General features: G+C 38.2%; 3 protein-coding genes across 3 annotated transcripts; 1 reads left to right on the forward strand and 2 right to left on the reverse strand.

The window, feature by feature from the left end:
• Positions 1 to 364: 364 nt before the first annotated feature.
• On the reverse strand, positions 365 to 3,125 carry Cbr-npp-5 (the record flags this gene model as incomplete). The annotated part of the gene is made up of 7 exons (XM_045242390.1): positions 365 to 661; positions 708 to 953; positions 1,002 to 1,450; positions 1,497 to 2,562; positions 2,606 to 2,812; positions 2,860 to 2,972; positions 3,020 to 3,125. 7 exons carry the CDS (start codon positions 3,123 to 3,125, stop codon positions 365 to 367), a joined length of 2,484 nt encoding a protein of 827 aa, XP_045092193.1.
• A 3,296-nt stretch (positions 3,126 to 6,421) lies between these two features.
• On the reverse strand, positions 6,422 to 6,948 carry CBG25589 (the record flags this gene model as incomplete). Its single annotated transcript, XM_045242392.1, has 2 exons — positions 6,422 to 6,433; positions 6,814 to 6,948. The coding sequence occupies 2 exons, from the start codon at positions 6,946 to 6,948 to the stop codon at positions 6,422 to 6,424; spliced, it is 147 nt and encodes a 48-aa protein (XP_045098127.1).
• A 1,223-nt stretch (positions 6,949 to 8,171) lies between these two features.
• Positions 8,172 to 13,576, forward strand: CBG02847 (the record flags this gene model as incomplete). The annotated part of the gene is made up of 7 exons (XM_002631029.1): positions 8,172 to 8,266; positions 9,192 to 9,710; positions 9,832 to 10,954; positions 11,299 to 12,547; positions 12,594 to 12,715; positions 13,186 to 13,412; positions 13,519 to 13,576. The coding sequence occupies 7 exons, from the start codon at positions 8,172 to 8,174 to the stop codon at positions 13,574 to 13,576; spliced, it is 3,393 nt and encodes a 1,130-aa protein (XP_002631075.1).
• Positions 13,577 to 13,889: the final 313 nt, after the last annotated feature.

The following is a 13,889-nucleotide window of genomic DNA, read 5'->3' on the forward strand; positions in this document are numbered from 1 at the left end:
CCAGTAATTGCGTCTGATAACCAAATCTGCATCTGAAATCACTATTTGAAGACTCAAAGCGAAGCGAGTCTTAATGAATTCCTAGAATACCATATACTTTCTTATTGACTGGGTTATTGCATCAGAACGTATAGAAAAAAACCACTCGGCGATCGAGATCTTCTGCAATCTGATGACCTCAAATTCACGTGAAACACAGCGAAACCACAATTACTATGTTATTTTCAAATACTGCACGGACGCTGTCCATGCCGAAAGATCGACCGGAAATGTTCACAAATAAAGGAAGAAAGAGAACAACTCAACAAAATAATAAAATTTGAAGAGAACATAAGACAGAAATCGTCAATTATTGATATGGATGTTAATCGAGTTTGATGTTAACTTTAGCATAATATCCTTTTATCGTTGTCACCAAGCTCTGATCTATTCCAAAGTCGTCGTTGAAACTTGTAACAACCTCTTGGAAGCGAGTAGTTTCATTGAGTTTCGCAGCTGCTTCCGCTAATGTCAGGAAGAATTGGGTGATAAAATGATTGCGCAGCATTTGGATCTCTCTTCGATGATCTCGCATTGGATCCGAGTTAGTTCTGGGGCTCAGGAAGAATTCAGGACGAATTCCTATATTTTGAACGAGTCCTCGGAAGATTGGGAGAACAGTCTAAAAATGAATTGTTTCTTTTTTTTTGGAAAATTTTACCACTTACATCAAAATGCTGATGTACCATTCCAAGACGGGTATTATGATCAGCGGCCGTCTTTTTACATAAATCCTCACGGAACGTCTGTTCAGCGCGTGCACGAACTCTCAGAGACGCTTCCCAATCAAGAGCGTTTACGTTATCTAACCGTTTGCCTCCACCCATTGCAGCAAGTTCGTCATCGGTGATAGGAGAATATTTCACCATGAGATTCAGTTTCAGAGCGATTGTAATGATGAAGTTGTTCACATCCTATGAAAAATGTTATAATAAAACTTCCATCATTAACCAGATACTTACGAGAATAGAACACAAAGCATAAAATTCGTAGGCGGCATGCTCCACCTTGTCAATTGCTAGTTGAGATCCTTTTTCTTGTTCGTACAATGTACCGTCTTTGATCAACGAAAGAAGTGTTGTTCCATTGACAACTGCTTGCGACAACGTCTTCGGAAGTTCCATTTGAATAGCTCTCCTGATAATTTGTCGCACAACTGGTTCATCCATCGGTTTCTTCAACATGATCTTTCGAAGCAAACGATTGCATTCCTCAAGAGCAGCCAGTGCGGTTTCCTCCCCTCCGACTAACAACCAATTCCAGTGATCAATCTGTGCTTCAAGTGAAACAATTTTGGCTTCGTCATCTTTCCTGATCTGCTCGATGAGTGTGCATGCACATCGTCCAAAATTAATGTCCGATTGTTTCAATGACTCAGCGAATATTTCTCGTTCTTTTTCAGATTCCACCACTGAAATATATATTTTTGTAATTTTTTAATAGATAGTCAATCTCACTTTTCATTGTCTCTACAATTTCTGGGATTTTCATATCTTCTGGTAGGAATCTGGAGTAAAACGCAGCCATTCGTTTGTGTGATGTACTGCCACTCCGGACACGAAGATCGTCGAATCCCAACACGATAACAGCGTTTCCATCGTCATTAGATTCAAATCCACTGGCGTAAGCGACAGCGACAAGATGGAAGAAAATATCAAGAGCGAGAACATTAACTTCGCAGTTTTTGTCGTCTGGAACGTATTCTCCAACCGTTTCGTTTGCAAATTTGAATAGGTCTTCAATATCATCGTTAAGCATGTCATCAATCACTCTCAGAAGAATGTAGACTTCTTTGGACCCATCATATTCCTTAAATAAAGAAAAATTAATTAGAATTGAAAAAATATAACTTACCGTCCTCAATTCTTCCAAAAGTGACTTTGCGGTAAGTGGAACATTAAATAGAGTGGCAACTGTCTCTTGATCCATAGCTCCTTCTGCGAGGAGAAGTCTAGCAAGAACAGCAGAATTCGCGTACGCCCATACTTTCTCGATAACATTCTTCGATGCTTTAAGCATTGGAGCAATATTGCCACGTAGAGCAGAAACCAATGTCCAGTAGGCGTTATCCTCACTACCGTTCGACTCTTCAATCAATCTTTGTGTCATTTCATAGTACTTCGCACGACGAGCTCTCTTCACTTCTCCAAAGTTTTGGGAAGAAACTTTCAATGGGACATCTAGAGGATTACGCAGCATCGAGTGCAACTGAAGTTGAGCTCCGATTGCAGACATTCCCAAATCAATCGCTAGATTAGCGGCTTTGGTAGTTTCTCCACAACGCACAAGTTGGAAGAATGTGGTGTAAGCCATTTGCTCTAGAGTTTGATCTTCCTTTGTACCTGGGGCGTCTGGATCCAAAGAAGCGTCTTTTGGAGCACCGGCAGAAAAAGTGGGGCGTTTCAAAATCATAATCGAATTGATGCGATTCGATTTTGTGCTTTCAATCTTTCTCACTTTATCTCCAAGCCCAGACTCATACTGCTGCTCGCTGATTGCTTTCTCACTCCATAGAAGAAGTGCCTGACAACTTTCTCTGTGATTGGCACAGCGAAGAGAAACTTACATATAAACGCCTAAATTCCACATCGTCAACCACTAGTTTACTGAGAAGAGAAACTTCCAAAGTTTCATCGTATTCGTGTGCTAAAGCTGTGTAGATTGAGAGAATACTGGCAATTTGGACGGCTTCATTGGCATACTTCTGAGAGTCGATAGAATATTTGGCACCATTAGGAAGCTTGCGAGTTTGCATCTCGACTTCTGAGTAGATCTGTCAACACTTGTGATTAATGGATAATTCTCTTTTTATTTGAATACCTCATGGAGTCTGGTCCACATGACTGGTGAAATCTGACCTTCTGGAATGTCGAACTCTCCAATTGCCAGAGCGCACAACTCTTGATACAATTTCTCACATAGAGTTGTGTGGACTGAAAACAAAACAACATTTTCACATAAAATATAATTGGTAACTTACAAAGTTGTGAATACTTGAAGGCAGTTTCATTTTTACGCCTAACTTCGTCATTTGAGTCCTCCAATGAGCCAGAAGATTGATCTCCCGTGGAGAAAATTTCTGACATTTTGCTGAAACGTTTTATGATACTGAAAATTTTATGAAAATGTTGGAAACATTCAAAAACTTTGAAAAATATCGAAAACTGTCTCAAAGAGAATTCAAAATTTCGTTTTTAAAGGCGCATGATGCAAACGCGCGCTGTGGCTAAATTCAAAGCGCGGTTTTTCAAATGAAAAGGCTCTCATTGTAACGGATTGTGATTCGAAAGTTACTTTATGAAAACTTCGTATAAAGGGATTCTGCGGATCGAAAATATAAAAAAGGAAGTTTCAAACTTTTTGCACGATGCCATATCAAAGTCGTTGTTTTGGCTCAACCAAGCGACCAGGACCAAGCTTCTCTGGTAATCGGTTTCCTCAGGGAAATCGTTTCACGTCTAATTAGCTCTCATTAGAAAAACCACGGCTAATTAGGTTATTTGCACATCTAACTAGGAATGCCATATCTAAATAGATTGTAGTAGCAAAAATACAAAATAATCACATATAATATGGATCTAGTTAGATTCGGTACGGCCAGTCGATATTTGCGAATCTAGATAGATTTGTTTTTTCTAATGCGCGAATGAGCGAACCTAATTAGAAACTAGCTAGATTCGGCTAGTTCAAATTTATTTATTTTTGTTTTCATCGTTTTTTCGTAGTTTGTTTTTACAGTTTTTGAAATAAATTTTCTGGTCCTAAATTTCTCGGAAACGAGTCCATTGTTTATTGACATGGGTCCGCCCACAAAATGTATTTTTTCATGTTTAATGTCGTTATTTAAACCGAATTCAGAAATTTTGATGAAAATGAGATTGTAAGCTGGTCTGGATTCCGTTTCTACCGAAAACTTCAATTCTATCGCAGAAATCGCCAGTACTGTTCGAAAATTCGGGAAAAGTTAATATCTTTTTCTATGAAAGTTTGTTGAATATGATGGCGTTCACACAGAGGATACAAACACCGGAGGTAATTGTTCTAGAAACATGCCAAATGAATGTTACCATTTTCAGGGTCTTTATGGAGATCTTTGGAACGAGAAGAACTGAAGCGGACATACTTTCTATTGTTGGCCACTCAATCCAAAATTATATCAACAGTTATTTCAATCGCCACTCAAAAATGGAAGTGCTCCGAAATCACAAGCTGCGCCAATAACAGTATTTTGATAAAGTGATCAGCTAAATGTCCCACTCTTTAAATGACACAATTAAAAAATTTCAGTTTCAAAATATTCAACGTCTACGATCAGAAAAATTCGACGAATATTTGGGATTCGGAGCTGTCTGGAGCAAAGATATCGACTTGTCATAGCGATATTTAGAAGGATCTCTATAATTCAAAAAAACTACCAGCAAAGACCTCAAAATTCGAAATATAGGCGGAAGCGAAGATTTCTACAAATTTAACAGGATAATTTGATAATTCCTCGTTTGTCATTTTTAATTCTTTTTCTTAGTCCCCTCATTTGTTGTACTTTGCTTGTTTTTGTTGAATAAACCTTTTTATAATCCGAAATTTTTTCAAAAATCAATAAACTTTCAAAAAACAAGCAAATCTAATGAGGAAGCATCCTAATTTAACTAGACGCGAATCTACCTAGGCGGTATGCGAATCTAGCTAGCCGGCTTGCCGATCTAAAGCGGTTGCGTTAGAACATAGAATTAGCTAGTTTAGATTTGGTTAACTTCTAATTAGACGTGAAACGATTGCCCTGAGTCCAAAATTCCGGAGCAGAAATGGCTAGATCTGGTTAGAAAATTGTCCGAATCAGGTTGGGAAATTAGCTTTCTCGGTCGGATCTGGTCAGAAAATCACCGGATCTGGTCGGAAAATAAAAACTTTCCGAATCTGGGTAGAATTTTACTCGAATCTGGTTGGAAAATTTCCCGAAACTGGTTAGAAGCCGATTACCAGAGCTTGATACAAAGAAAAGGGTTGATTCGAAATTGAGAAGCTAATCCATGTTGAAAATAATAAATACTTTGTGAAATCTGAATCAACAAATTTTTCAGGAAAGAATACTTCAGGGAAAACTTTCAGGATAGCGCACAAAAGTAGATCCAAATATCGGACCTCTCTTTTTCTTTCCTAAACTTTTCAAAAGTATAATCCTTCATATAAATTTCACAAAAAAAGACAAAGTGGAAATGTGCGGTCTTCAGGGGCCCTAGTTGTCGTCCTACATGCACCTCTTTTTTATTCTTATTCTTCTTTCTCTCATCGTCTTTCCACCCTCCACTGCTCCATGTACTCTTTTAAGCTTGCTTCTCCGTTTCGTCGGCCCATTCACTGCTTCTATATTTATCTGAAAATCCCTTATTTGCATCCATATCAAACGGCTTCTGTTATCAGTATTCGTCCCACCCATTCGTTCAGTGATATCTAATCCAACGTGGCGGTCCTTCCTCGTCAGCTTCTCAAGATCGTCAAGCAATTTATCCCGTTCCCAAAGTTCTCCAATTCTGTTTCAATCAATTCAGAATCTGCTATCTCAAAGATTCAACCGAAGAGACGGCACCAAGGAAAAAGTGACTGGCGATGAAATGGTAAAAGGTAAGCAATTCAAATGGGAAGAAGAAGAAGAAGAAGAAGAAGAAGACGAAGAAGAAGAAGAAGCAGCAAGAAAAAAGTCCTGGAAGCCGTTTGAAATTCGATATCTAGAGGTGAAGGAGGAAAGAAAAAATGTATTGAATTTCGAACAGCATGTTGAATACGGCAGAAAAAACATAGATATTTTCAACTTCATACAGCCAAACTGTGTTTTTCTTTTTTTTTTTGGTACAAAAATTCGGATTCGTGGAAGAGAAACACCGGTGGCCGTGGCAGAAGGTCCCACAAAGACCACTACCGTAACCAGGAAAATTATTTAATTTTCCAGTTTTTTCACGTTTTTCGCTGCTTTTCGTCAGAAATGCACGAAAATTGAGAAAAAAAATCTGGAGAACAGAAGTTTTTTAGGTTACTGTAGTTGTCGTTGTGGGACCTTCGGCGCAGACCACCGGCGCTTCTCTTCTACACCTTCGATATTTTGTGTCAGAATAATTTAGCTTTGGAGTATTTTCAATTTTCAGTTTAAAACTTCAAATATTCAAACAACACATAATCAGAAATAGGATTCTGAACCAGAACCTGATTCAAACAAAAAACTTGAAACTACAGTTATTTTTCGGTTATTTTCTCTGACTACCAATTGTGAGAAACATAAATATTTCCAATTCCCTAAACTGGGAGTTTTGAAAAGTTGACTGAAATTTCAAAACCCAGAACTATAAAAGACAAAAAAGGGTGGTGTGTCACTATTGTGTATATTGAAACGTTAGTGACGTGGCTTGCTTCAATATCTTCTCTTTTTTGTGTCTTTTTATCTTTTCTCTATCTCACTATCTTCCTTATCTCTCTCATTCACTTTTTTCCATTTTTCTCCTATCCAATCCTCCAACTACTACCACCTTCCGGTGTCGGATCCATCCGAACACAATGAGAAAGCCAGCTTTAAATCTTTCTTTTTCTCTCTCATCCCTCCCGAGGGCATCTTCATCACTTTTGTGGGCGACTAAAGCAATTCCCAAAAAATGAGAGAAATAGTGTGTGAGACAAAGAGAAGCAGATAGATCCAGGATCCCGCTCACGGGAAAGAGACAGTGTGTAAAGGGCTCCCGTCCCTTTCCCCAGTCAAAGAGCACATCCAGAGGGAGGATTGAGGAGCACTCTCTCTCTTCTTTCTCTCTTTCTAATAACTTTCGAGAGCTTTTCCTTCCTCTTTTCTCGATCCTCCGATTGTTTCACTCTCCCATCTACCGCGGAGGATTTTATTATTATTATGCCAACGGAAGAACGTTTCATTTTTGTTTATCTCGGTACCTGGTGCATCTTTTGTTTAAACTTTTTGTCTCAGGTTTCGATACCAGGAAGAAATAACTTTGAAAATACGTTCGAAAAAGGATTTGAAAATTTTGAAATCAGAAGACATGTCCCTTAGAGCTTGCTCTTTCTGACCAAGTGACCTAATTTGGATGAATGCTCAGTCTTCGAGACTCAAATTCTAAATAAGTTTATTTTTCAAACTTCCTGATAAGTCTACCAGAGTAGGCAAAAATCAGGTTAGCTAATATTTTTAGTCAAGCTTCAAAATAATCAGAAAACTAAACAAATATTGAATTCAATTGCTGGTTTTGTGGTCGAAATATTGCAATAACCTAGTATTCAGTATTGATAAGAAAGCCTGAGAAAAAGTTTTCCCGAATTCAATTTTTGAAAAGTTAAATTTCTGAACGACGTCTGTAGTCATTACCAGAAATCTCAGTAGAGACGCTGAAACTGATTTTGAACGTCTTTCAAAATTTTTGAGAATTTTTTTGACCTATTCTGGGATTCCGATGATAGCGATAACTGTAGCTTCCTACTACACCATAAAATCTGCATACCGTAAAACCTGTATTAGAAGGGCCGGCTCTTATATTGTCCCTTCTATTAGAGGGACCCTTCAATTACAGGGGGGCCTTCTATTTTTTGGGTCATTTTTTTTCGAAAATTTTTATCAACAAATTAGGTGAATTTTCGTTCAAAATGCATGAGAATCCATCAATTTCACCAATATTAGGAAATTCTTTGAGCAAAAAACTGTTTCAACAAAATTCTGTGAAATTTCGGAACTTCCAGAAAGTTTTTCACTGAAAACTTAACGAAAACTTTAATTTCAAACAACACATTTTGATGAGCGCCCTTCTATTACAGGGGCCCTTCCTACAATCCCTTCTCAGAGGGCCCTTCTATCAGAGGAGTCCTTCAATTGAATCTTGATTTTAATAAACTTCTGGACACGAAATCCTCTGGATTACTGCATCCATTCAAACTTTGACTTTCTGAAAAATTTTAGGATTCCGAAAATCCGATTGTTTTTCTTTCAAGAACATGCATTTTGGTTCTCAAGATCCCGTTTCACGGATCCTAACCTCTTCCTTATTTCTTAGCAAACTAGGAATAGACGATATCTCTGATCATCCCCTGATCTCAATACTGAAAACTGAAACTCAAATCACATTCCAATTTTAATGCTTTTTTTCAGAATGCGCAAAAGCGATGAAGGTGGTGGAAGTGGGCGATTGTCGAGCTCATGCTCATCAATTCGTAGTTCCAATTATTCAAGATCCTACACACCAAGGTGAGAATTCCCCGACCTCTTTCTCTTGGTTACCATGCCAACATCCTCCCTTCTTCTCCCCACTTCGGATTAGCTGACACGGCAGAAAGGCATGAAGAAAAAGAAGAAGGAAAATAAGAGAATGCCAGAGAAACAGAATACATATATGACTTGTGAAGTCGACTAGAAAGGGAACATTTCGGAAATTCCCCTCTCTTCATGAATTTCGTTTCATTGATACTTTCAAATCCCCATGTGCATTTCTGACGAATTTCCATGATAAGAAAACAGTGAAACCAAGTTTTTGGAATTGAGCAAACAAGTGTGAAGAGACTCAGACAAATAGAAAAGAAAGTTCTGAAGGCATTGATTAAGAAAGAGAAGACAAACTAGAAAATAAACAATTTGCTTTGGTTACTTGACTTCTCAATGCACTTCTCACATGAAACTATTTTTCTTTGGAGGAAATTTTCTTTGTTACACTATTTTCTTTCTCTTCTAACATAGTTTTTTGCTTTCCATATCAGTTTTCTCTTTCCCCAAACGTCATGTCATCAAGTGCAAACTTGGAGGACGAATGAACCAAAAACCGAATCATGAAACTTTTTGAAAACCTGAAAAACTAGCTTGCAGTTTTCATTACTGAACTGTTTCATTATATGTTTCTTATCTAATTTTCACAAGCTCAAAGTATAAAACCACTCCCTTTTTTACTATTTTCTCCGAAACCACACCCAACTTTTTTTGGAAAACAAAAGTTTTCAAAAGTAGCAGATTTCTCTATTTTTCTAAATGTAGATATGTAGATTATTATTTTCAGTCTTTTCAGAATTTCACCTACCAAAAATTACAACTGCAATTTTTTCTTTTAAATAAAAAACGATTTCAGAGAAAACAGATGAAACTTTTGTCTATGTATCCTGGTGTTAAATTTTTAATATTTCAGCTTCAACACCTTCAAATACTCACCATCTTCGTACACACCCAACATCTCTCGTAATCTGAATTCCACGGCATCTGGGTCGACGGCGGCCGACTCGTCGTCGCATACATTGCCGTCGTCGGCCCCCCGATCGCGTCTTTCATTCACCACGCCTTCCGCAACTTCAACAAACTTATCGCGAAACGTTTCCGCATCTCACAAGACTCTGTACAGTAGTCCAGCTGCCGCAAGAGTCTCTGTCTCTACAAATGACAGTCTATCTCATTCGACAATTACACCACATAATTATCGAGGGATCTCCAAATATAGCATAATTGAACGATCCACAGTTGGAGAAACAAAACCATATTCGTCGTCGTATGGAACGTCATCATTGTCATCGAGTTCATATGATCGGAGGTCTTCAAGGAGTGACAGAATATCATCATCGACTCTCCCAGAAGTGAAAATTGAATCGGGACCAACGACAAGAACTCATATGGTACATCCAACGTCGTCACATATCAGAAGTCGTTCATCATAGTGAGTTTTCCATGTTCGAAGATTACTGAATTTGGAAATTCATTAAAAAATAACAACGTTCCGTTTTTTTGTTTCTAGTCCACTTTTTCATAGTTACCTTCCAACCTACTTTACTTTTCAGTGGTCGTACAAACACAGTTGCCATGTTCGCCCAGCAAGCCAGAGAACGTGCAGAAAGAGACGAAAAAGATCGAGATTACAAGGAATGGATGCAAAGAGAAAAGGATCGAGAATCTGAACTCGGTCTCGAATCTCTTCATATCACCAGTGCAGCACCTTCGACTGCTCAAACCGACTTCAGAAGAGCGGTGGCACCGAACGCCACCTCATCATCATCTGCGACGCCCTACCGATCTAGATATTCTTCAGTGACACGTGTCACGTCTTCTGCCACACCAACGTCTTCTGCTGTAGCTCCGATGGATGATGTTATGACGACTTCTTATTCAAGTGTTGCAGCTACACCTCCACCAGCGTATTCCCAGTTATCCACGTCTACATCAACTCTACTGAGAACTCGAAGAGAAAGATTGGATAGAGAAGATGAGAGTCGAAGCTCAATGACACCTCAGCCATCATCGTTTACTACTTCAACTATCCCTCCTCCCCCTCCTCCACCTCCACCAACAAAAGGAGGATATCTACCTAGAAGTGCTTCAGCTGCAGTCATGTCTTCATACAAACCAACTGCAAAAGTGTCTCCATATGAAGATGATAGAGACAGCGTTTGTATTGTGGACCAAGGATACACGGGTCTTCGGAATATTGGAAACACATGTTTCATGAATGCTATCCTCCAGATGCTCGTTAACAATGTGGAACTACGAGAATTCTTCCTGCGAGATCATTATAAAATGGAGATCAACGAATCGAATCCACTTGGTTCAGAAGGACGATTGGCACGAGCATTCGCAGATTTTATGGTTCAAATGTGGAATGGAAGACATAAAGCCATTGAACCCGTTCATATTAAAAATATTGTTTCTGAGAAAGCATCACAATTCGCGAACTTTGCACAACACGATGCACACGAATTCCTTTCGTTTCTTCTCGATGGACTTCATGAAGACGTGAATCGGGTGAAGAAAAAGCCGTTGACAGGAACTGTTGAATCACATGGAAGACATGATTTGGATGTGTCAAATGAAGCATGGAGAAATCATATTCTCAGGAATGACTCGATTTTTGTGGATTTGTTCCATGGGCAATTGAAAAGTCATGTACAGTGTCCGAATTGTGATCGGGTGAGTTGATTTTTTTCACTTCACCGTAAAAATTCGAACAGAAGGCACCCTATACTTGACCTTTGAGTTCAATTATTTCAATTCTTATAAGAGATATCAATAAGCTGTCAACTGATAAAGTATTGGTGATATTACGATAAGCATTTTATCAGTTGACAGATTTTTGATACCTCTTAGAGAAACTGAAATAATTAAACTTGAAGTGCTAGTATAGGGTGACCTTCTATTATTTTAGTGTTCACAGTAGTTGAAGCGTTGCGGTATTTTTAGAAACAATTTATTTTAGGATCTGGCTTTATTCTTGATTAATAGAAGTTTGAAATTTTAAAAAGTATCTTTTTCAGGTATCCATCACATTTGATCCGTTCGTCTATTTGCCTGTTCCCTTCCCAAAAAACAAGAAATCCACGTCACTATATTTCTGGCCAGTAGAAAATCAAGCGAAACCGTTCAAATTGACCGTCAGCTACTCAGCCGAAGGAACTGTCGCTGATTTCCTTTCCGCAGTCAGTGAAATGATCAAAGTTCCAACAAGAAACCTCCGAGCGTGTGAAGCTCTGTGTCATCGATTCGATAAAATTTACACTAGTGATATGAAGGTGTCGGACATTATCTCACCGGATTATCTATTCGTTTTCCAAACTCATGATGAAACGGAGTGCAATGAAGAAGTCGTGGTTTTGAATGTTCTTCAACGAGAACTATACAGGTCAAATCTCAAATATTCCTGTCATGAATGTGGAAACTCGAAGGTGAAACTGAAGGCGTGCGAAGAATGTTACGACGCTGTCTACTGTTCGAAAGAATGTCAAGTTGCCAACTGGTCAACTGGAGGACACAGGGAAGTCTGCTCCAAGAGAATGTCGAGTGACCTGGTTGGACATCCATTGATCGTTTCTCTACCCCGATCTCAACTGACTTATCAACATCTTTATCGAGTTCTTGAAGCAAAAAGTCGCCATACTGTAACTCTATTCCAACAACCACAATATGATGGAGAAGGAGTTGAAGGGGACTCAATGCAGGCTCCATCCGGTTCAACGAAGAAAAAAAATGGAGTCGGAGCACCACCAACATTCCTTCAACCACCTGGAGAATCATCTTCCGCTTCAAGTGTTTCATCGACTCCACGTAGAAGAAGTGTAGCTGCAGAGCCCCGTTCCAAAAATCAGAAGATGTTTGAAATTCGAAAATTGGCAAACCAAAATGATTCATTCGGAGCACACAGTATTGGAGATGACGATGCGTGTCAAGCATTAGAATCTGGAAGTTTTGTATCGATAAATTGGATAAATCAAAGGAATGGAAAACCGTACATCACAATTGACAATAGGACTGAAATCGATACGGATGTGGATAAAACAAAATTGATGACTGTCAGAGGGATGGGAACCCTGGATAAGGGACATAATTCTGAAAGAAGTCCTCATCTGACCCAAATGCTCAGTTTGTTCTCAGAAACTGAACGATTGAAACCAGAAGAAAGTTGGTACTGTTCGACATGCAAAGAACACGTGGAAGCTACAAAAAGGCTGCAATTGTATAGGTTGCCACCAGTTTTGATCATTCAGTTAAAGAGATTTGTGTACACAGGTATGAAAAAAAACCGGAGAATTCGAACAAAAAATTATTTTTTCAGCATTCACTCATCAAACGTCTGTGCATCGAAGAAGCAAAGATGACCGAACTGTTGAGTATCCATTAGAGAGTTTGGATATGTCTCCGTTCCTCTCTGAAACGTCTCCAAGTCATAATTCGACGGTACGAGTTTTTTTATTTTAGTTTTTTTTTAGGTTTCTGAAAATTACCTTTTATAGGTCTGAATTTTTTGCCGCTTTCCAAACTAAAATATGTCTTTAATTTATTCATTTTCCACAACTATGATAAGGTTATTACCGTAAACACTCTATAAAATTATGCACTTTTCAACTTTGAACAAATTTATCTCGATTTCTATGAAAGGTATCAAAAAGTGGCAAACTGATAAATTGTTTTTGATATGACGATGAAGATTTTGTTGGTTGATTGATTTTTGATATCTCTTTCGGGAAGCGAGATAATTGAGCTCAAAGTTTATGGTCTGGGTGAGCTTCTATTAGAAGAAATACGGTAATTATATAATTTTAATTAAAAAATTGTGGTTCTTTCAATTTCATAAGTAGTTAATTTTTCAACTTTCCAAGCATTCCAACTTTTTCAAAAAATGTTCCGCAACAATACTACTTTTCCAGATGTACGATCTAACCGGAGTTGTCTGTCACAGTGGAAGCAGTTATTTCGGTCACTACATCAGTTTGGGACGTCTCGCTGATTTCGATTCTTCCAAAACGAAAATCGAATGGAGGAAATTTGATGATTCGATGGTTGATCGAGTGCCATCTGGACATGTACAAACCAATGAGGCTTACCTCTTGTTCTATAAATTAAGAGATCCAGCAGCAACACGATGCATTTTCAAGTGAGCATTTCAAAGTTCAAAAACTTTCAAAAATTGTCCTTTGATTGTTAATTTGACCACAATCTACAAGAATTTGATCAATGATTTCATACAAATATTTTTTCAGGCGTCACTATTCCTGCGATCCTGGTGCATCTTCACAATCAGCGGAAGTCAAAATTTAGTCAATTACTAGTCATTAGAATCTTCATCTTCTTGTTTTTTCTCTCTTCACGTGTCTTCTGATTCTTTCATCAACATCGCCTCAATATGTTTTTCTTTTCTGCTCGATTAATCTGTTTTTAGAATTCTACAGTTGTTTTTTAATCAATCCATTCAACTCCTTTTTCTTGTTCTAATTATTTTCCCCACCTAATACACATTTTCTCAATAACTTTAATATATTCTATTCAATTGTTTTTGAGTTCCGGAAACCGGTTTCTTTTTGTGCTTTTTTACCATTGAATGAGTGAAGTAAATGAGAAATTTTAAAAAATG

The sequence above is a fragment of the Caenorhabditis briggsae genome (genome assembly GCF_000004555.2).
Source record: "Caenorhabditis briggsae complete genome, chrII, whole genome shotgun sequence".
Classification (NCBI taxonomy): domain Eukaryota; kingdom Metazoa; phylum Nematoda; class Chromadorea; order Rhabditida; family Rhabditidae; genus Caenorhabditis; species Caenorhabditis briggsae.